Raw genomic sequence first — 24350 nt, forward strand, 5'->3', positions numbered from 1 at the left:
CCGGGAGAGACAGCACATCCTCCGCAGCAGGGCTGATCTTGGACGCCCCGTAGCTTGCAGCCAAGATAGCAGCCAACATTCGCTTTTTCTTGAGGACTCTGCTTGGGATGCTGTGTACCTCCTCTCATACTTGCTTTCGGGGAGTCCGGTGCAGGCCAAGGGCACTGCCAATCCCTACGGCTGGAAGGGCCTGTTGGCTGCGGCAGTGCTTCCTGGGGCCAAGCCAAATGGCTGCTCCTTTTCAAGGGTACTCTCCTTCACACAGGAGCCTTCGCCTTCCACAGTTCTGTCTGGACCACAGAGCACTTTCATCTTTTTATGCCTCAGATGATAAATGAATAAGTGTAATTTCAACCCTCACTGAAAGTAGAAGATGAAACCTCATATTTCTTGGGTCCCCCCCAACTCAGTCTTCCTGTTTGGACATGTTCCCCGTCATTAACATAGTAAATGAATTGTTTGACATGTGCTAAAGAAGTTTCAGGAGAAAGAACAACCTATTAGGAACCTTTGGTTCTTCGTATAATGGATTGGAGCTTTTGCGCAAGGCCGAAGGCCTTCTTGACACGTCACCTTAGTGAATGGAGGCAGGAGCACCACTTTTATAAATTACCCAGCAACATGCACAGCACTGTTGTAACACAGGTTATTAGTCTACAGGAGCTCATATGCATCAGATGCCCAGACAGCTGCGCACCCACTAACGAGGCACGTCCCTTCTTTGCAAAATGATGGTAATACGTCTAACCTGTAGGCCGTGCGTGGCTTCAGTGGTCCGTCACAGAATTTCTGCTGATTGGGATCGCATTTTCCACCCAGGCTCTCCATCTCTGCCCCAAGCTTAATGTTAAAGCTCTTGGAGCTGCTGTCAGGACTTTCGGCACATTTGCTGGCAAAATAATCGGTCTGATACATCCGGATGGAGGCATTGTGCCTGTATTCCAGGTAGGAGGGCAGAGGGTGCTGTTGTTCTGGCTTCAGCTCATCACTGCCTGGAGGGAGGAAACCCACAGTGAATGACCGACTTTCTTGTGACTTCGGCGATTTCTCACTAGGTTTCTAAGTCGGCCTCCCCTCTCCCGCCATCTCGGGTTATCTCCAAAGTGCAGACTCTTTGACCTTGAAGGATACTGTGAAATTCTGCTAATGAAGTTAATTTTAATTCACTTCTTCTAAAATAAAAATTAATAATAATATCTGTATACACAGGATGTCATACACACACGTACATGTATTTGTATGCACACACACACCCATCATTTTTCTCGGAAATAAAACGTGTGTGTTTGAGAGGTTAACTCGTTGCATCAGAGGATAATGTGTTCCAGAACTCCAGAAAGTTGGACACTCCCCACTGTACGAGTCAACCCACTCAATAAGTTCTCTGCCTTGCCAACGACCATTGTAGCTGAGCTAATAAGGAAACCCCTATGACCTAGGAAATAGGGAAGAGATAAGAGAAATCAAGTTCAAGGCCAGAACAGTCACCCACAGGCACGCTCCACGTGCCACACCCAGTCTGATAACTGCTCCGCGTGCAGCTCTCTGTTATCTTGAGTCCAGTGTAATCCTGGCTCAAATTTGGCCCTGCCTGTAGCACGCTTCCCAGAACTCTTCCCTGTCCACCCAGCCTGCTGTGTGTTTTGGCACCGCAAGCTCGTTTTGATGTTGGCTGGAGGAAAGCATAATCAGGAAGATAAATATTACAGAGGTAGGATACCATTTACAGCACACTTCAAGGAGTGGCATTACAGGGGTTCATCACATCCTGGAGCCTCGGTTAATAAAATTCGTTCACAATGAGTGGGTCTTGGAAATACTACCTCGTTGGCAGTAATTGAAGAGGAATGTTGCCTTTGGGATGAACTATAAGCTATGAATGACATTTATAGGAGATGGATTGCTCCCTTAGATCACCAGGGGAGCACGGCCCATCTCCACGCACATCAATAATTGAAGCCCACAAGGCTGGAGAACATGAGGCTGCCTGCTGGGGTTTGGCTTCCTTTTGGCACTCCCTTACATTCACGTAGTAAAGCTTTGTGCTCACTGCACCTCCATTACATCTAAAATCTCTCCACAGTTCACCGAGTTATCTCTTAAATCCTTATCCACAGATACAAGTAAACATACCTATTTACGAGACATAAGGAAATCTGGGATGCACCACTGACCCTTGAAATGATTTCGTTAATTCTGCATGACCAACTTCAGTACAACTAAATAAAACGTCAAAGCACACAGACCATTACATACCCTGCGAGACTGAAATACTATTCTGCCTAGGAAGTGCCCCAGGCCCTGTCAGGTTTGGACTCTCTCGCTGCCCACAAATGGGTTAAAATAGTCAGGGATGCTAAAGAAACTCATGGGTAAACACCTTAAGCAGTTTTGAAAACTATGAGACACGTCAAATATATTATGACACATCACTGCAGATGCAGACATGTGCTTTGGAGAAACAGGCCACACACGACCTCGGTGGCTAATACAACACTCCAGTAGGTGGACAAATGCCAACTTACTAAGCTCTAAAAATCCTACTTGGCGTCGTCTAGGAGGCTGCCATCACCCTTTCCTTGTCTCTGCCTGGCCTGTAGGAATCAGGCAGGCAGTGAGTAATGTCGTAGACCAGAACTTGAAATTTACTGCTGAAAATTCAGTAGAGAAAGGGAGAAGGGTTTTCGTGATCATCTTTTCCCTCTTGTTGGCTCTTGAAGGTTTTTTGTGAATTGGTGGGTGGTTTGGAAGCGTGTGCTTCCCTGGGGTGTTTGAGATCAGGGTGGGGGAGACGCCGGAGTACGCGGCTGGCTGGTGGCTGCACCGCAGAGTGTCCACGGCGCTGGATGAGCAGTGAGCAGGTGGTGAGGATCAACCAGGCCATCGATGCTCTTCCAGCAGGGCCTGGCTCATCACGAGGCCCTTAAGCGAGGGTCACTGATACCATTGTGGTTGCTACTGTTGTTGCTCACCCGTTGCACAATTATCTGTGCAACGGGCTTCTTGCTGAGAGAGCCTGTGCCCACGTATTTGTCACATCTCCCAGCATCCACTGGAGACGGGGCAGGAAGATATAAAACTTAAGGTTTCTGCTCTAGAACACCTGGCCACAGAAAGAGCCACTGGGGTGGCCTGGGCTGAGGCAACCCTGGGTCTCAGGGCAGAGAATCTGGCGTCACTTACCGTCGGCCTCTCTCACTACCACTGTGAAGTACTTCACAGCTCCGTTGGTGTCACTGAACCAGCTGCAGTTGAAAGTGAAGTTGATGGAGGATTTGCTGATGAGCACATCCTTTTTGTTCACGCGGATGTGTGGTGGTGGAGGAGGGGGCCCTGGAAGGGATGGAGAAGGAATCGGGGGGGTCACAGCTCCACTTTTCCACAGAAACAACAATTGGTGAAATGAAGGTCTCTGCTCACCTACACCAGTGTGTGCGTGTGTATGCCTGTGCATGTAGCTCGCTGCCCTGATGCCCCCCCATGCCCCCGCAGGCCGGGCACCTCAAGCACGCTAAGGCCACTTCCTGTGCCTGCTGCTGGGCTGCTCTGCAGGCATCCAGAAGGGTCTGCACCTCCCGGACACTTTCTGGGTCTCTTTCATCCCAGTGACACCAAGTTGCGCTACCGGGGCCGGGAAGTGGGTGGGGGTGCCCCCCAGGAAACACTTACGGTCTATCATTGTGATGGTGCTGCCCTCCACCACCTCGCTGCTCATGCCAGCCGACTGCACCTTGATGGACACCAGGTACCTCTTATGGGGCACGAGCATCATGATGTTGAGCAGAGACTTTTCTTTCTCCAGCTTTCTGGAAAACTCAACTTCTTGGGTGTCCATTTTCCGACACTCAATGCTATAGCCGTCAAAGTCAGAGTCAGGAGGGATCCAAGAGCAGGCAATGGCCGTGGAGTTCTGAGGCCGGCAATGCAGGTTCTGTATCTTGTCTGGCTCTACAGGAGAGAGAGGGAGAGACGGTTTTTTGTTTGGTTTTGTTTCATTTTTCCCCCCCAGCTCCTCTGAGCCCCATTTGCTCTGAGACCTAAATAAGTAATTCTCAACATTTACTTGGGTTGCTTTTCAAGAAAGGCAGTTCTTATGGCTCTCCCAAGGAATTTCTGCTTCCCAGACCATACTTTGAGAAACGTGAAAAATTACAGTGCTGTCCCCTTAGAAAATCACCAGGTGCCAGTGTGATCAGAAACACAAATGCACACTAAATTTAGCACAGGCATGAAAATCAAAGGGCAGAAGTCAGATGGAAGGTGGGACTGAGTAGCCCAAAGGTTAAAAGGGTAGCTTGGCCTGCCTGAATTCAAACTCTATTTATCAGTGTGACTTTGTGGGTGAGTTACTTACCGTGTCCGTGCCACATTTATAAAGTGGGAAAATGAAGAGTACCTACTTCCTATGGGGATTGCGATGGTTCAGTGAGTTGAATCAGGTACGGCCACCCAGAAAACCATGCCTGGCATAGTAATTGCTCAGTAACTGCTGGCTCTTATGAGAAAATTAAGACATGGCATTACTTACTTGTTACCTTCTAGGCCATGGCTCTGTCCCCCTCTTCCATTTTTTTTGCCTTTCCTGCTCACATGCCATCCTCCAGGCAGTGAAACTACCTGCAGTTCTCTGTATCCACCATGCTTTCCCACCCCCTGTGCTTGCGGTCATTCAGTTTCTTCTGTCTGACACAGTGCCTGACCCAGTAGGGACTCAATGAAGGTATCTGATCTCATTAGTTGTGGTGAATGACTCCACAAGAAGTGAGTGATACAGTCTGTCAAGAAAACACCTAGATGACCTGACCATGCAGGTGAATAATCAAATTCTAGGCCCTCCCCAACTTGCTACGTACCTACATCTCTAATTACATCCTATGAAGCTAAATTGTAGATTTTTTTTTAAAGATTTTATTCATTTATTCATGAGACACAGAGAGAGAGGCAGAGAGACACAGGCAGAGGGAGAAGCAGACTCCATGCAGGGCGCCGGACATGGGACTCGATCCCGGGTCTCTAGGAATAAATTCCTGAGCTGAAGGCAGACGCTCAACTGCTGAGCCACCCAGGTGTCCCTAAATTATAGATATTTAAATTTAATTTTAGCAGCTGAGCCATTTAAAAAAGAAGGGGTCTCAGTTCCCCAATATGTTAAATCAGAGGGGCTCTGGTCCTGTGCTTCAAGTGTGCCTTGGGGGGCCAGGGGTGCTAGGCTGGGTGACCTCCCTAAGACTTCCCTTCCTTGGCTAGCCCTCTGTCCATAGGGATTTCTGAGGAGCCTTCAGGCTCTTGAATAGCACTTGAAAATCTAGTTCTAGACCACCCTATTTCATTCCAGGAGTCAAAAGTCTTGATAAATACTTAATTATAAAAGCCTGCCCGTTGTTTCATTGACCACGGTGGAAAATACAGTAACAATTTTCAGATGGCACTAATCAGTGGCATCACTCCATCGGAAAGGCTCACAAGAGCACTGCATAATATGGGGAGGGATTAAAAAAATAAGGCTGAAGACAGTTCTGTTTGACCTTTAGGACACCAAATAGGAAAAACACCTTCCAATTCACTGTTGGGTTTTTATAGTCCCTGTTATAAATCTCCTCCTTTTCTCTTTTTTTTCCCACTTGCCCTTCCTCCCCAAATTAAAATATATGCTTTGTGCATAAACCTTGTAGACAGGACTGGCTACATAACGTTCAGGGTCCAATGCCACGTGAAAATGCAATGCCCTATGTTCAAAATATTATTAAGATTTCCAGGTGGTGGCAACAGAAAATTAAACCAAGTGAAGGGTCCCTCTAAGCATGGGGCCTGTGTGCCCGCACAGCTGGTGGCCCTGGCCCTGCTTGCAGAATAGATCATAGTGATCTTCCAGGAACGCTGTGTAGACCTAGTAATCCCTCACGGAGCAGCAGCTGTTGCTCCGATTCGGCATACAACCCGCCTTCTCCTTCGTCATAGGACTCTTTGTCCCTAACAACCATGACTTGGAAACACTCAGCATCTTTGTGCCACTGCATGAATTTGTGTTTCACATCAAGGTCTAAAATATTTTGCTAAGTCATAACAGTTTAGATTAGAATGATTTGGGGGGAAAAAAGTCATCAACCTGAAGATTTTTCAGGATGAGGCAATTGGCCTTTGAGGCGAGCAGTAATGGCGTCTTTTCAAACACTAACTGCTCGTTAATCTTTCGAGCTCCTTCCAACCAGACCACAGCTGGAACCCAAAGACACCTTCTCTGTTTAGCCTTGGAGAAAGTCTTTAAAAACACCCTGCCTGATTCGTGATTCTGATAATTTGCTCAAAGAATATGGAAATTTGCTTCCACCTCTTTCCTCAGTTCCATCTCCCCTCTCGTCTGCCTCAAAAGCTTATAAATCTTCTAAGACCTTGGGGCACATCCCCTGTCCTCAAGAAATAAGTGTCTGCTATATGCAAGGTGCTCTTCTAAGGACTGTGAACAGTGCAGAAGTGAGTGAGGCATTAGCCCAAACCTCTAGGAAGGGAGAGGAGTTCAAACCAGCCATAATATGGGGGAGAAAGGAGAATGTGCCAGAAGAAATGGAGAAAGAAGGTGCCGGATGGAGCGCTAGACAACTTTCCGGAGTTAGAGGTGGGCAGGAGTTAGCAAAGGCTTTCTGGCAGAGATGACCCCTCCCCAAGATACCGGGAAAGGGGCCTTTTAGGCAGAGGAGAGCATGAACCCAGGCACCCGGGGTGGGGCTGGGGGCTGGGAAGGTGGAAGATCAGGAGTTACAAGTTGTTCATCATGGCTGGAGCATATGCGTGGGACCCAGAGTCATGGGATGATCCTACACGAGGGTTATGGCCCACAATGGACCACCAAGAGCCCGTCCTGAGCTTGCTGTAAATGAAAATCCTTAGTTCTTTTTCACCGATTTCTCTTGACACTCAACTAGGCAACCTCAAACTGCTCTTTGGATACAATGCGGAGCGCAAGTTATAATTCCTCTACCATTAATGTCTGTTGAATGGGTGAAACAACTACTTGCTAAAATTTCTAATTTTCAACCATGTATTTTATCAATAACCACTATCTGATCCAATCTTTGAAACTACATATGCTGGTATCATTGAAAAATAGCTATTTGGATTGAGGATCCTGTACCGAAAACCTTTGTTTCTCTGGGCTTTGTTGCAACTATCCCAAAGCGCCTTTGGGAAGAAACTGATACATATTTCATGCTTGAAGTATTTTTATCTGCGGGACTTATAGCAATATGTCCTAACTGATCCCTCTGTTTCTAGTTTGCTCCTTTCAATCTATACTCCACACTGTACCCAGAGTGCAAATCTGGTTATGTTATCTCGGAATCTCGGATGCACATCCCTCAGTGACTCCAATCGATTGGGGATAAAGTTAAAGTCACTCCCCCTGGTTCACAAGACATTTTATGATCCGATTTTCCTAATCTTCACCTTTTATGCTCTGGTCAATGAAAATCCTTTCCATTCCTCTATCCTGCCTGGTCTTGGAATATTTTATTCTCTGCCTAGCATATTCTCCATTTCTTTCCCCATATCAACCTAGTGAATCTTATTCTTCTCTTAGGTTTCGATTTGGAGGCTTCTTCTTCTAGGAAGCTCCCTTGTATTGAGTGAGACGCCCCTACCATGAGTTTCTATAGAGCCAAATACTCCTTCCTCACACTTCCCACTCAACCCCATGCTCCCTGAGGGCAGAGATAATGTCTTTATTGTCCACCTTTGTTCATGTTGAAGGCATGAACAAGTCTATACAGACCTCTGTCTGAATTCAAATCTAACCAATCACAAGGAAAAATGTAAATTTAAACAAAGTCTCAAGGGCACCTGGGTGGCTCAGTGGTTGAGCATCTGCCTTTGGCTCAGATCGTGATGTCGGGGGCCTGGGATCGAGTTCTGTATCAGGTCCCTGCAGGAAGTTTGCTTCTCCCTCTGCCTGTGTTTCTGCCTCTCTCTGTGCCTTTCATGAATAAATAAATAAAATCTTTAAAAAATAAAAAAATTAAAAATGAACCTCACTGGAATAAGATGTCACGACACATACTTCCCCCTCACTCCGTCTGAGAACCAAGAGTAGCAAAACATGTCATACTTGTCCTCACAGATCCAAATATTGGCTTGCTGTAGGTTTTCTTGGAGTCACCACTGACAGTCTTGACACTAAATTGATAGGATCTGCCTGGACGAAGACCATGTATGATTCGTCCTTCTGATTTTCTGTTGCTGTAGGGGTTGAAGACTGTGATTGCATCTCGGGGGGACCACTGCAGCTCAAAGTCATCATAGTCTGTCCAGTCTGGTGGCCCCTTCCAGGTGATGGCCAAGGAGGTGTTTGTAACATCCGCAAATGACATAAGACTGGGAGGACTTGGGGCTGCATGTAAGAGAAGGTGAAAAAAAAATCACATAAACACGTCTCTGCCGGAACAGCTACAGCTAAGAGAGCTGAGTGACATCAGACATACCTCAATGTGCCTCATAGCAAGAGATAATGGGAAAGCCTAACAATAGAAGCTTCTATCTCTAGTGTTTACTATGTGTCAGGTGCTGTCCTCAAATGTGTTCTGTGCATTTTCTTTACTTTTCATAACCTGAGTTTTCTTACCAGGGTGCTGTGGAGCAGGGGTGGGCCATAAATGGGTTACAAGTGTGGAAAGGTATGGGTTCTGTTAGAGTTTGAGGTGTGAGGGCTACAGTCCACACAGTCCTGTCCAGATAGGCTTGTTCCTTGGCCCCAGGGTGGCATGCAGACTAACACTATCTGTGTATGCCCAGGAAATACAATACTTAGGAAGCGTCGCCCATAGCAACACAGTGATGAGGCATGTGTTAATCCCCACTTTACAGATAAGGAAACTGAGACTTCGAGTTTATCTTTCCTTCGACTGCTCCATGACCTTCCTAGCGTCACGAAGGCAAGTGGCAGAGCTAAGGCCCTAGACCTTGTTCCTAGATCTCTCGTGGTGCAGTGGAGAAGGTCTGTTTCCTCTATCCACCGTATCGTGGTGCCTTGCCAAGGTCAGGGGCACACCATGATGGATCTTCTTTCTTCTTCTTAAAACTATAACTTGTTGTCCTACCAATACTAGCCTTGGGCAAGCGGGCTTCTTACCTGTTCTGCTCTCCCCTGTGAGCCTGTTGCTGAGGTCCCCACTGTGAGTTACCACACACAGCGTGTACTTCCGTCCAGGAACGAGGCCGTGGAAACGCCATTCTGTTAGGTCCTTGTCTCTCCAGTTCTCCTTCTTCGTGCCATTGGGGTTGTAGAGAATCAGCTCATAAAAGTCGAAGTCCCCGGAGGCTGGACTCCAGCTGAACCAGAGACTGTCTGTCATGTTCCGATTGGATCCCCTGAGGTTACTCACAGAAGCTGGGACTTAAGCACAGTGGAAACCTTGACTGAGAACACAGGAGGCAGCTGCAAAGCCATCTGGCCTACAGCTGAGAATATGAGCTCTGTTGGGCATGTGGGTGAGAGGCGCCCGTTGTAGAAGCCAGATCTTGCCTGGATTGCCAGGCACGTCACTCTAGGGGCACGTGGTCTAAGATGTGGTACAAACGGAAATAACACAAAGCCCCACAGGTGGTGGCTTCTATCTGCTTGCCACACGAGGTCTGATAAACATCTCAAATGAGATCTTCAGAAATGACTGGTTAAAACTGGTCAAACGGTTTATACCTCGGCTTCTAAAAGGCCCCAAAAGTGTTCACAGGAGGTCGCAGCCCCTTCCAGGCTGGCATCTCACCCAGGCCCCTCGGCCCATCACCTCCCCCTCTGGGCCTCTCCACTTGCTCTCGTAGGTTCCCAGTTTCCTCCTCCCTTTCCCACCCAAATCTATATTGGGAGAGCCTCGCTTGGGAAAAGAGTGTTAGCAGTCACGTCTACCGCCGTGTGACTTAGTCACGCTGGCACCTGTCCCGTGGGTATTTAAGCTTCCTTATTCTCCAGAGAGTGAAGACTCTTATCTCTTGATGGAGGAACTTTAAACATTAGTGAGCAGATAAGGGAAGATGTGCAGAGGTCGGAGGCCCTGGTGAAGGCAAGGCCGAGACGACTGTGCCCGGGTCTAGGCGGTCCCGGATCTGTGGCTCGTGTGCACCGGCTCCCCCAGGACATGCTCAGAGCCTCGGCTGGTGCTGGGAGGCGATCCGCACAGGGCTTCCTCTGTCTAAAATGCTGTCTCGTCCTGCTAAGTCACCGTCACTACGTGCTGCTTGTCTCTTTCCCAGGCCTGCAGGTGTCCCCAGTCACCTCCCTCAAGAGCGTGGTGTGCCCCCCCCCCCCACCCCGCCAATGTGAGCTCCCCAGGTCAGCCCCATGCCTGGCATGTAAAGCACACAAACACCATCGTCAAATGAGAAAAAAAAAATGCCAGAAGAATAAGAGAGTGAACTCAGATTATGGAAGAGTGCACTCCGTGTGTCACTGGCAGCCCACAAAGAGGTCTCTGTCTCTCCTTTCCCTGCAATGCATCGTGTTCTTTCTCGCAGCCCTGTCTCTGCCTCCCAGCACTCACTGCTCGGTCCCTTTGGCAGAGGCCCGGCTCTGGAGCTGCCCCCCACTCCTCCACTGCCCGCATGTCTTGCACAGGCCTGAAGGGCACGGCTTGAGTCGGGCCACATTGGCTTACAGCCCTCTCGCGGCAGCGTGCTGGCAAACAGAGGAGCCAGGTTCATTTCTCCACCAAACCCTAAGATGCCCACAGTGGTGGCAAGAGAGCAGAAGCCAGTGCGGAAGCTATGCTGGTATGTGATCAGAGGTCCGATTTAGAGTCAAGAAGCCTGAAGGTCACAAAAGTCACATTGAGCTAGGCCACGTCCAGAATAGGAAACTCTAAAGACAAATGATGGAACAGTCAGCAAGTACCGACACATTTCCCTGCCATACACATTCCCGCTTGGGGCCAGGCCTTACCTGTTCTACCGAATATGAAAGACTCATTAGACAGCTCCCCACTGTGAGTGACAATCACCATTTTGTACATTCGGCCTTGTAGCAAGTTCTGGAATGAGAAGCTTTGGATTTGTGGGTCAACTTGAGCTCTCTCCTGAAGCGTTCGGTCTGGGTTGTAGAGAAAGATGTTGTACCAGTTGAGCTCCCCCTCTGAGGTGGTCCAGCTGAAGGACAGGTGTCTGGTGGAGTTCTCTGTGATCCTCAGATTGGTGACGGCTGCTGGGACTGGAATTGTTGAGCGAGAGAGTGAGACTGAGTTACAGCAAGCCCCCCGACACAGCCCAGGTCTGTGGTCCACGTGGACACACAGCACAGCGACTCAAAATACTTGGTCTCTGCCTTCAGAAAATATCGACTTCATGGAGACCCAAAGCAAGGAAGACTGAATTTTGTGCATTAATGATGTTGAAGCTGCTAATGAAAAAACCCAACCCAAACCAAACCAAAACAAAACAAAAACCCTAAAAAAAACTCCACAAGAGAACAAAGAAAAACCAGTAATGGGAAATTATCTTCAAAGACGTTTTTTGGGGGGTATAAAATAAAGGTTAATCTGACCTGTGTGACTAAACATTTTTCTAATACTAAGAGCTAGATCAGAAATCAAAAAACGATCTCTGACCGCCGTCTCAAAGCTGAGGAATGGCCCTTGGGGGTAAGGGCAGCAGGGAGGGAAGAGCAGTGGGAGAGAAAGAGAAAGCAGGCGATTCGATTCAGGGATAGAGGAAAGAGAAGCAAGAGGAAAAGCCAAAACCATTTTTTTTTTTTAAAGATTTACATTGGGATTTGATGACCCCCTTGGCCTTCAGTGGTATCTGTTGGCAAAGTGATCAAGAGGCACCAGAGATGACCTGCTGCCAAGCTGCCTGCACTGGTGCTGCCCGATTCCACAGAAGTCGTGGGGTACCAGTGGAAACAGGACAGGACACCTGCCTTGGTCTCTCCTGGGTTCTCCTCCCTCCATGCCAAACACTTCCTCTTTTGCCCTCTCCCTCTCCTTGCACCAGGTCCTTAAAAGTTGGTATTTCCCATCATGCCAACCTTTGTTCCCCTCATACTCCATAACGCTAGCTGAGCAACCCCTCTCGTCCAATTTATGGATTGCTACGGTCTGAATGCTTATGTCCCCTCCACCCCCAAACTCATATGTTGAAACCCAACCCCTGAGGTGACAGTATTAGGGAATGTGGCCATTGGGAGGTGATCAGGGTCATGAGGGTGGAGCCCTCACGAATGGGAGCAGTTCCCTTATAAAACAGACCCCAGAGAGCTCTCTCTTTGTCCTTCTATCATGTGAGACATAGCAAGAGGACACCATCTATGAACCAGAAAATGGGCCCTCACCAGACCCTGAATCTGCTGGTGCCTTGATCTTGGACTTCCATCCTACAGAATGGTGAGAAATACAGGCTTGTTGTTCAAGCCACCCAGTTTATGGTATTTTTGTTAGAGCAGCCTTAGACGAAGACATGGATTTAACTAGAATTTTGGTCCAAATACTTATCTTCGGCTCACTTTTCTGAGCTTGGGCCACATTTTCAGTTACCTATGATCATCTCTTATGGCAAATCATTCAGACATCTTAAACTCAGGCAAGAACTGAACCCTGTCCATTTCCCCTCCTCTGGCTTCTTTTATCTTGATTAATGGCATCATCCTCTACCAGATACCCCCAGGTAGCAATTCTGGAATCTTCCGTTCTTCCTTCTGTACTCTACTCAGACCCCCAAGTGCCAGCTTACCTAATGAGGAAATATTTCTTGTCATTCCTATAACTGCAATCATCTATGGCCCCAAGTACCTTTCTGACCACATCCCTCCACCTTGTTCTCACTCACTGTGCTCCAGCTATCCTGGCCTCTTGACCGGTCCAACAGGCCAGACACACTCTGCTTCAGAGTCTCTGCCTTGCCGTTGGCTCTGCGTAGGGATACTCTTCTGCCAAATACCTGCATAATCCTTTGTCTCCCTTCTTTCAGACATTTACTCAAATATCACCTTCTCGACAAAACCTCCAAGGACTGTACTATCTACAATTGTAAGCCTCTAACACTTGCCATCCCCTTTCCTGATTTAATTTTCTCTTTGGCGTTCACCACCACCTAACCAACTACATTTTTTGCTTATTTTGTTTGTTGCCTTTCTACCCTCCTAGAGTATGAGTTTCATGACCATCAGGGTTTGCTTTATACACTTCTGTGCATTTAGAAAGGTGCCTGGCACATCGTAGGTGCTCAGTGACGAATGAATGAATGAGTCTCTTCTCCATTCACTGTATCTGCCATTGCCATCTGATTTACCTTCTTTAAGGCACAAATTGTTATTACACAACACTCACTCTCTGGCATAAAACCCTGTAGGGTCTCCTCACTTCTTACAAGTTGAAAAATAAACTCCTGAGGAAGACAGGCCAGGCACTCTCTAATCTGGCCCCAATCCCCATTGTGCCACCCATATTTCCTCCATCCACGGCTCCTTGCTAGTCCTTCTCACACCTCCCTATCTTGACGTAGGATTGTCTGGTCTGTCTGCACAGTGTGCCCTTCTATCTTCTCTCCATAGGCAGGATTGTCTCATCCTTCATGATAGTACTGAAATGCCAGTTTTATGAAGACCTCCCCATTCGACCCAACCCCCATGCTCCTCTGGATGTTGGACATTCTTTCTTCTACACGATCCTTGTCACCACGTACTATCATCCTTTGTCTATGTGTCTGTCTCCCCCACCATTCAGCCAGCTCTTCAGGACAGGGCATGCCTCGTTCATCTTTATGTCCCTGTCAGCATCACCCACCCCTCTTCAGACCTAGCTCCTTAGTGAGTAAGTAATCCATTAGACCAGGGTTGTGGTCTGAAGAATGACCCCCACGGATGTCCACGTCCTAGTCCCCAGAACCTGGGAATATGTTACCTTATGTGGCAAAGGGGACCTTATAGATGTGATTAAGTTAAGCATCTCGAGGCAGGGAGCTTATGCTGGATTGTCCGGGTGGTGACCAATGTAATCACGAGACTCCTGAAAAGATGGAAGAGGGAGGCAGAAGAGTCGAGAAAGAGATATGGTGACATACACAGAGGTTGGACAGCAATGCCATTGCTGGAAGGGGGACATGAGGCAAGGAATGTGAGTGGCTTCTGGTAGCTGAAAAGGGCAAGGAGAGGATCTCCCCCTAAAGTCTCTAGGAGAAATACAGCCCTGCCGATACCCGGGGCCTTGACGTTAGCCCCCAAGGACCCACTTCCAGATGCTGACCTCCAGAACTATGATAATATACTGGTGTTGTTTTAAGCCACTGAATTGGTGGTAATTCATCACAGCGGCAGTAGGTTTTAGGAATCTATCTAACTTGGAGTGGGGTAGGTGAAGCCCGCGTGATGAGGCTGATTGATGGGAAAGTGATAATTCACCGTGAATGTCCCCATTGTGTCAAGAAATAGATATCATCTCCCCGTGTGGCCTCAGCCCTCTGACCCTGCGACTCTGAAGGAGCAGCACCCAGGGAGGGATCTGGGGCGAGACAACAAGCTGTACACATTACCTGTTCGGCCTTCAGTTTGGGCTTCCTTGCTGAGGAGCCCTCCGCTGACGGTTAGGATCTGTATCTTGTATTTCTTTCCTGGTGTTAGGTCTTCAAATTTGTGCTGCTTGGTGGTGGCTGGCTCTGATGTGTTACTCAGAAGGATCCCGTTGTCATTTAGAAGCAGGATCTCATACCTCTCCGCCACACCAACGGCTTTTTGCCAACTCACTGTTAAGGAATGACTGCTGTATGCATTGTCTGCAATGATTCCTTGGACAGATGCTGGGACTGCAAAGGGAGAAGAGAGGCGAGGGCTGTCAGGTTCCCTCACTTAGGGTAAACCAACTGAGAAACCAGTTGAGAAAAACTTTAAATCGACTGCAGGGAGAAGACGATAGCACCGCTTCACTCGTGTTGTGTGGACACTTTCCATGTGCCCTTAGGAGGAAGCATTTCTTGGGCCGAATTATCTGTATACCTGCTTTGAGTCTCCATTATTTCCTCTGAATTTAGACAGGATCTTGAAGTCAAACAAGTAGAAAAATTAGCGAAAGTGACACTGATAAATATGCAAAGTGATTCATATTTATGTATCTAGAAAGTGGAAGATGCTGAACAAATTTACATTCAGTGAATATAGTATAAATGGCGGAATTATGTTTAGACTTTCATTCCCAAGATTACCTCGAGTCAAACCTTTCAGCCTTGACCTAAGTAGTAGTGTATAATAATTTTTCTTTACTATGGTTCTCGATGTGAAAGGCAAAATAGTATTATTTTTCATAATATTTTCTGTCCTAGGCTCATTTTTTTTCTCATTCTACATAATCTTACATCTCATCCACTCCCATGGTTTGAATTGTTACCCATATGGTGACGACTCCCAAATTTAAACTTGCAGTTCAGATCTCTCTTCTATTTTTGCAAATGACATCTCTCCCTGCATGTTCCATCCAATTCTCAAGAGGTCCAAATTGGACTCCTTAGCTTGCTCCCCATAACCTCCTCATTGTCCTTCGCTTCACTTGGTACAAGTCAGAAATGTGGGTTGTCACTCTTACTCTTCCACATGTGATCCAACATGGGTCTTGTAATATCTATGTCCTAAAACTTATATCCCTTTGGTGTATCCACTTCTCTCCCTTCTCTGTCCACTACCACTGCCCTAGGACAATGGCATCCCCCACAACATGACTGACCAGTGCCCTTGCTTCCTCACCTCCCACACTGTATCTGGCATATTCTCATAACAGCGCCATGCAGATGGCCCTTCAATGGCTCTCCATAATTCTAAACACCTTCCAAGGCATAGGAAGCCTTTCATGACTCGGTCCATCTACTTACTTAGCCATATGGCTCATCTTTATTCTAACATACGCTGTAGTAGGTAGGTCCTCAAATGTGCCAGGCTTTCTCTCACTTCCAGGCCTTTGTTTTTTTCTGCTGGAACCAAGTCAACATACGGGGCACCAGTATGACTTTTTTTTTTTTTTTTTTTTTACACCAGTATGACTTCTTAATGTCTATTTAAATGTTACTTTTTCCTGGAAGCCTTCCCCGACTCTTCCTTCATGTTTGCTCCTGACATGCCCCACTATTGCTTTTATTTTAGAAGTCATCATGTTGTAAATGCCTTTTCATTTCTCTGTCACTTTCACTAGATGATAAGCTTCTTGAGGTTGGGGGCTCTATCTTGCTACTGAATTCCCATTTTCTAACACAGTGCTTGACATGTGGTTGAAGAGACACATATATGAAATCAAGACACAGTAGGGCACAGTCCAGAAGCCCAGGCCGCACAACTAAATGAGTGGTTGTGGGAATGGAAGTCATCTTACAAGTTTGTATCGCAGTAGAGAAGGCATAAGGTTTGGAGCCAGACAGACCTAGTTTTGAGTTATCACTCTTGGTCTTATTACATGTATCCTTGATGAAGTTTTATAAGCCTTCTGAGCCTCACTTTCCTCCTCTGTAAGATGGACTAGATGTAAAAAAGAAAACCATAGCTGGGGGCATCACAATGCCAGATTTCAGGTTGTACTACAAAGCTGTAGTCATCAAGACAGTGTGGTACTGGCACAAAAACAGACACATAGATCAATGGAACAGAATAGAGAATACAGAAGTGGACCCTCAACTTTATGGTCAACTAATATTCGACAAAGGAGGAAAGACTATCTATCCACTGGAAAAAAGACAGTCTCTTCAATAAATGGTGCTGGGAAAATTGGACATCCACATGCAGAAGAATGAAACTAGACCACTCTCTTGCACCGTACACAAAGATAAACTCAAAATGGATGAAAGATCTAAATGTGAGACAAGATTCCATCAAAATCCTGGAGGAGAACACAGGCAACACCCTTTTTGAACTTGGCCACAGTAACTTCTTGCAAAATACATCCACGAAGGCAAGAGAAACAAAAGCAAAAATGAACTATTGGGACTTCATCAAGATAAGAAGCTTTTGCACAGCAAAAGATACAGTCAACAAAACTCAAAGACAACCTACAGAATGGGAGAAGATATTCGCAAATGACGTATCAGATAAAGGGCTAGTTTCCAAGATCTATAAAGAACTTATTAAACTCAACACCAAAGAAACAAATAATCCAATCATGAAATGGGCAAAAGACATGAACAGAAATCTCACAAAGGAAGACATAGACATGGCCAACTCGCACATGAGGAAATGCTCTGCATCACTTGCCATCAGGGAAATACAAATCAAAACCACAATGAGATCCCACCTCACACCAGTGAGAATGGGGAACATTAGCAAGGCAGGAAACCACAAATGTTGGAGAGGATGTGGAGAAAAGGGAACCCTCTTACACTGTTGGTGGGAATGTGAACTGGTGCAGCCACTCTGGAAAACTGTGTGGAGGTTCCTCAAAGAGTTAAAAATAGACCTGCCCTATGACCTAGCAATTGCACTGCTGGGGATTTACCCCAAAGATACAGATGCAATGAAACGCCGGGACACCTGCACCCCAATGTTTATAGCAGTAATGTCCACAGTAGCCACACTGTGGAAGGAGCCTCGGTGTCCACCGAAAGATGAATAGAGATCATTTTATTTTTTTATTTTTATTTTTTAAAGATTTTATTTATTTATTCATGAGAGACACACAGAGAGAGAGAGAGAGAGAGAGGCAGAGACATAGGCAGAGAGAGAGAAACAGGCTCCATGCAGGGAGCCCGATGTGGGACTCGATCCGGGATTCCAGGATCACGCCCTGGGCTGAAGGCAGGCACTCAACCGCTGAGCCACCCAGGCATCCCGAATAGAGATCATTGTAAATGTCTGCCAGATAGCAGGTGCTTTTAGCTCATTTGTGTTTTAAAAGTAATATATTATTGGTAATGTTAACATAAATGGACACATCATTTCTTCATTTGTTACTTGTTCTTATAACAAATGAAGTAAACGGCATAGGTGTTCATTTAAAAAAATTTGAGAAAGGGGTAAATTTTACAGAAGATAGTAAATATTTACATGTAAAGAGTTACTGTAAATGGAGATGTATACGAAAGTTTTTATATCCTTTAGCAAGCGTGAAAATTTGTTCAAATGATTTGGCTCCTCATTACCTTTCTTTTGTTTTGAAGATCTCTGTTAATAAAGAAAAATGCAAAAAGAAAATAGGAGAAGGGCTCTTGAAACCACATCGAATTATGGCTTTGAATTTAGATATTTTTGACTGCGAGTAGCTAAGCCAGCCCATGTGTCATCCCGTTATGGAGAACAATTTGGCTCTTCTCCAGGTGGGCACTCACCTGTCCGCCCCACTGCGTCTATCTGGTTCTTGAGGGACCCGCTGACCGAGGCGATCACAATCTGGTACAATTCCCCAGCCTCCAGCCGCTGGAATGTGTACTCAGAGACGTGCTTCGAGATGGTCTGAGACTCAACCTTTTGATTTTGCCTGAAGGCTGACACAGTGTAGGAATCAACATCACCACCACCAGGAGTCCAGTAGACTGTCAGGCTGTCCGTTGCCCCGTTGGGAGAAATGTGAATGTTTTTGACAGCGCTTGGAACTAAAAAGGAAAATAAATTTAAAAGTCATCACTTAAAGAATGAATTAGGGGAATTTTCAACCAACATTGTCATGCTTCTTGTATTTTGGCACGTCCTAAAAGAATTCACGTGGTATATTGATACCGTTTCCTTCGGACTTTCCTGCCTGAACTGAATTTAATAGGGGAAATCTAGAGGGACATTGAAGCCAGTGAGGAGAAATGAAGAATGTCAGTATAGAGCGAGGGGCAGATTGCCTTGCTCCAAGTCTTGGTTTTCTCATTTATACTAGCTGTGCAACTATAGGCAAATTACTCATCTCAGTAAGTTTCCGTTTCTTCATCAGAAAAATGGCAATTATAGTGATAGTAACCAGCCCACAGAGTTGTGAGGATTGAACAAAACGTACACATAAAGTGCTCTGCTGTGGGTCTGGTTCACAGTAAACTGTCGATAAATGTTAACGATCATAACAACACTTCAAAGGAAACCCAACCAACAGAGTTATTTTTATCTGATCTTTATGCCTTACAAGCTATTCACATCAGTCCAATGCTATTTCTCTGAAAGCCTTTTTTACTCACCCTACGTCGTACTTTTGTTGTCCAGCGTGGACAACATCATTGTTATCATCAAGATAACCTCGCTTCTTGCCATCTCCCCTTTGCCCTAAAATCCTCAACCAAAACTCCTGGCTACCCAGCATGCTGAACACACCACTGCACCTACTCAAGTTCAAGAGCCACATTTCAAATTACCTGTGAAGCCTTCAATGAAGGCTGACTGCTGTACTTCTCCACTGATGGTCAAGACAAGGATTTTATACTGGCGCCCCGGGGTCAGGGAGGTGAAGCGATACTCGGTTGCAGTATTTACGAGGTGAAAAGGAGGGAAAACTTTCATATCGTTGAAGAGCAGTTGGATCTCATATTGGTCTACATCCCCATCAGCTCGGGACCAAGTCACCAGAAGGTCTTCGGTGCTCCTATTCCGCAGTGTTAGATCCCTAACGGGCTCTGGGACTAGGGAGGAATATGAGAAGGCCCTTCAGGAAAGTGACGGTTCAAAGTTTACCTACACAATAATGGATGCGTTACATTCAAGGAACTGGCAAATATCTCTCTTCCCCAAAGAAACCACTTGAGCCACTTCATGCATAAGAATTAAATAAGAAAAATTGGAAGCAACTCTTAAAATTGTAATTTTACAATTGTAAAATTGTAAAAAGTTGTAATGAATCTTATATGCTAAGCGCTGGTAGGATATAATTATCAAGTGGATTATGACCTCAATCATAAGATAAAACAAGATGCTTAGAACTTTAAATGCCACGATGCGGTGGGACAGGGAAGAAAAATGGGACATTTGGCCTTCTTGCTCCCTGACTATGCTTGCTTTTATCTACCAATAAATATTCTGGAATTAGAGGCCGTGGCTTGACTGAATGATGTTCCCAGTGAGACTGGGAATGTAATTTACTGATCAGTAAGCAGAGAGAATTCAAGGTTCAGATCTTTTATTTACTCGATGGCCTTCGAGTCCCAATCACCCATCAGGTTTAACAGTCTTCCTTTCCACTTACTTGTTCTGCCATTCCCTTGTTCGCTGGCTTCATATGGTCCACTTCTTGTACTAACAGTGACACTGTACAACCGTCCAGGGACTAGCTTAACAAATACGCACTCGTTCTCAGCCTTGGGAACGCTTTTGGTTTGAATGAAGTTGTTTTTGTTTTTAATGGTGACTTCATAGTGATCAAAGTCTCCACTAGCGTGCACCCAGGAGACCTTTAAATAGTCACTCCTGGCTGAGTTGCTAATACTGACTCCCTGGACCTTGTCAGGCACTGAAAAAGAGAACAGAGAACAGCTGAAGATTTAGTGAATGTAAGGGAGTAATTGATCACAGATGACCACCTGGGACAGGAAAGCTAAGTGAGTAGATTTCTTTCTGTGGGTGCTGGAAAGAGAAGTTTGAGACCTTTAGATCACACGTTTCTGGAGGGGAAGGATTGTTACACTACTTGGAACAATTAAATGGCTCTTTTTACAGAATCTGATGAACTAATTCTAATCTTGTTTCTTGCCTACACAAAATGTCATGTACAAAATGGAACATTAAATATGATAACTGATGATTAATATGAATGATGGCGATGATATTAATAATTCTAACACACCTTAGTGACTCAAGATGTGATAAAAAGTTACCAGGAAGAGTATAAACAATCCAAAAGAAAAATGGAAGAAGAGGAAACACATAATTAATACACAAAGAGATGCCTAACATCATTGGTGATCAGGGAAATGCCAGTCAAGACCACGGCAAAATACCATTTTATATCCATACGGTTGGCCAAAATTTAAACACCCGATAAGCCTGAGTACGAGAGGGGGATCCCTGGGTGGCTTAGCGGTTTAGCGCCTGCCTTCAGCCCAGGACCTTATCCCGGAGTCCTGGGATCGAGTCCCACATCCGGCTCCCTGCATGGAGCCTGCTTCTTCCTCTGCCTATGTCTCTGCCTCTCTCTCTCTCTCTTCCTCTCATGAATGAATAAATAAAATCTTAAAAAAAAAAAAAAAGACTGAGTACGAGACAGGATGTCCAATCATGCAAGAAGAGTAGGTGAATGGACTGGTATATGTACACAGTGAGATTATATAGCAGTCAGAATTACTTTCTTTTGAACTCAAAATGCAAAAATGTGGATCTTTTGCCTTTAAAGCTAAAACACAAAATATAAGTAAATCTTATCAATATCAATTGAAAAACTAAGTCTCAAGAGATTACATACTACATAAAATAACCTTTTAAAAATGTTAGAATAGCTAAAAAATTTTTAAACCTGTTATTTTAGGACTACATAAATAAGAAAACTATGCAAGATGAAAGGCAAGAAAAGAGATGAAAATAGGAGTCAGGATGATGGCTACCTGGAGATTAATCAGTGAAGTAGGAACCACATGATTTGATACAGATTATTGTCAAGGTTCTAGCTTTTATTTTGGGTAGTGGTTTCTCAGGTGCAGATGAAATTATTAAAAATGATTAGTTAAATGCCTAAATTAAATTGGAAGCCAAAAAATAAATAGAAGTGACAAAACATGTTTTCTTGAAACAAGAATTATGATTAATCCAATTTTGTGCATCTGAGGTTTCCCCGATAAATAAATATACAAACAAATAAACACTGTGTGCCTGTGGTTTTTCTCTCAACCAATCTATCAATTGATCAACCAACTGGACAAAGCCGGTGTCCAAGGCTTCTCTTCCACTTTACCTCAAAGCATGAAATGATACAGAAATTTCAATATTTTGGCATCTAAGCTATATTTGCCACGATGCTCCTCACATCTACAAGTTGCATTTTATCATCTTTTGTTGGTGGTGTGGGTACTGGTTAGTTTTTGTATTAGAATAGACCTCACTGTGGACACGAAGCCAGGACAGGTGTGCTTTCTTCAAGATATTTACCTGAACCAATTACAGTGTGGCTAGAATTTATTCATCACAGAGTACAGGAAAAGAAATTCTGAAGTTTCTATGCATGGGCTAAGTAAGAAAAGTCGATGACCCAGGCAATTTATTGAAGACAAAGCCACTACTACAGGAAGCAAAACCAAGCTCCATACCATGCTAAGTCAATAAGGGGCTCTCCAAGTAGAATCGGAGGTAATTTATGAGACCTGCCTTGATGCACAATGAGTTGATGTGATACAGAATTAGAAAGATCAATATTTTCACCCAAAATGCATTAGAAAAGGGAAAGGGCTTCGACACCATTAGCCAAAATCAACAAGACAGCATCTCAGACACGACTCTAGAGTTAGAATGATTTATTGGGGGCAAATGGATTGCCTTGATTAGTCACGCGTCACATCCAGGTTCATGCTGGTAAAGAGTCAAGAGGGTGCTTTGAATAAAGGGTTGTTTTTCTTGCAACTAAAACCAATCTTAGCAAAAGGCTTGCAATATGAAGGTCAGATGGATAGGAAACATTCATGAGTTGACACGGAGGGGAAGCAAGGGGTTAGTAGTTGGATGACATATCCTTTGATTCTGGTGATTTTTAGGCTCCAAGTTGGTCAACATAAGACAGTGACATAAGGCTGCTTCATAAGTGGAAATCTACTTTTCAGATCTCAGGCATTATTGTGATTATCAGTAAAATTAATTTTTAAATTATATGAGAGTAGGGAATAGCTCTTTATATCCCTGACCAATGCTTTCAAGGATAGCATGATGTAATGGAAGTAGTGCTGGAACTAGGTTGAGGTTGATTACTGGTCAGCCATGTGACCTTGGAAAAGCGAAGTTTCTCTCTGGGATTTTATCTTCTAATGAGATGAGATTAGATCAATCTACAGACACTTTCAATGTTAGGATGCTGTAGCAATGTAAATCAGTGGTTCTTAACCTTTTTGAGGTCATGGAAAGTTTGAGCATTTGGTAAGAGCCACACACTCACTCCCCTCGGAAACACACATACTTTTCCTATCTGCAACAACTTCACGAACAGTTTTAGGGGTTATAACATTCCTAACATTCCTAAGATCTACCCATGGAGCACTAGCTTAAAGCTGCTGATTTAGGTGATTTCTGATTATTCATTAAACATTTGTTGAATGCCTTTTAGATTTCAGACCTGGTGCTAAGTAATAGGATGATGTCAGTTGCCGTGATCCTGGTGGAAAAAATAAAATGTATTTCATAGTTTTAGATTTTTGTAAGGTCTTTTTGAGTCCAGAAGATGACTGGCTAATTCTTGCACTCAGCAACAACAGTAAAACTATGGGTATATGGGCCAGGTATTGAGAGAAACACAAAAAATATATGGTTCCGGACATGGAGGCAATCACAGAGGGAGAGATATAAACAACTGCAACGAATACTAAATGTCTCCTAGAAAGGGTGAATGGGAACTTAGAGGGACACATAGGATAGCTGTTAATACTAAGCATGATGGAGGTAAGTGGACAGAGGAGAGGTGTAGGAGACCCATTATAAATTTAAGTAATAAGAACCATGTTCAGGTTATCGGCAAGAAAAGCAAAATTAAGACATGGCAGTAGAAAATTTTGTGGTAGGGGTAATTAGCAGATCCTAGCAAAGGATAACATGTGTCAAAAGTGATTTTGAAATTTTCAACATAGGTGAGCGTGCATTCACTTTGGTCTTGGAAATTTGACAAATTCATTTTTTATAGTATTTCTTTTTCGTCATTATTTTTCCAGTTTTATCGAGAAGTAATTGACATATATCACTGTATAAATTTAAGGCATACAGCATAATGGTTTCATTTACATATATTATGAAATGATTGTCACAGTTGGTTCAGCTGAGATCCATCAGCTCATAGAGATACAATAAAAAGAAAGAAGAAAAAAGAAAATTTTTCTTATTATGATGATAACTCTTATGATTTAATCTCTTAACAACATTCCTATATATCACATAGCAGTATTAGCCATAGTCATCATGGGGAACCTTACATCCCTAGCACTTACTTATCTTATAACTGGAAGTTTGTACCTGTTGATCATCTTTCTCCAATTCCTTTTCCCTCCATCCTCTGCCTCTGCCTTTTTCTATGAGTTTCTTTCTTTCTTTCTTTCTTTCTTTCTTTCTTTCTTTCTTTCTTTCTTTCTTTCTTTCTTCTTTCTTTCTTTCTTTTTTCTTTCTTTTTAAGATTTTATTTATTTATACATGAGAGACACAGAGAGAGGCAGAGACACAGGCAGACGGAGAAGCAGGCTCCCTGCAGGGAGCCCAATGTGGGACTTGATCCCAGGACCCCGGGATCACAACCTGAGCCAAAGGCAGATGCTCAACTACTGAGCCACCA

General features: G+C 44.8%; 1 protein-coding gene across 1 annotated transcript in view; it reads right to left on the reverse strand.

Annotated features, from left to right (window-relative positions):
- The window catches only part of PTPRB (protein tyrosine phosphatase receptor type B), a 116491-nt gene that overhangs the window by 30514 nt on the left and 61627 nt on the right, over positions 1-24350 (reverse strand). Inside the window, 10 exon segments of the mRNA XM_025476597.3 lie at positions 749-992; positions 3184-3333; positions 3670-3948; positions 8099-8380; positions 9119-9382; positions 10922-11185; positions 14500-14769; positions 18262-18525; positions 19264-19527; positions 20088-20351. Coding sequence (XP_025332382.3) covers positions 749-992; positions 3184-3333; positions 3670-3948; positions 8099-8380; positions 9119-9382; positions 10922-11185; positions 14500-14769; positions 18262-18525; positions 19264-19527; positions 20088-20351 — 2545 coding nt within the window.

This window comes from Canis lupus, chromosome 10 (assembly GCF_003254725.2).
Source record: "Canis lupus dingo isolate Sandy chromosome 10, ASM325472v2, whole genome shotgun sequence".
Classification (NCBI taxonomy): Eukaryota; Metazoa; Chordata; class Mammalia; order Carnivora; family Canidae; genus Canis; species Canis lupus.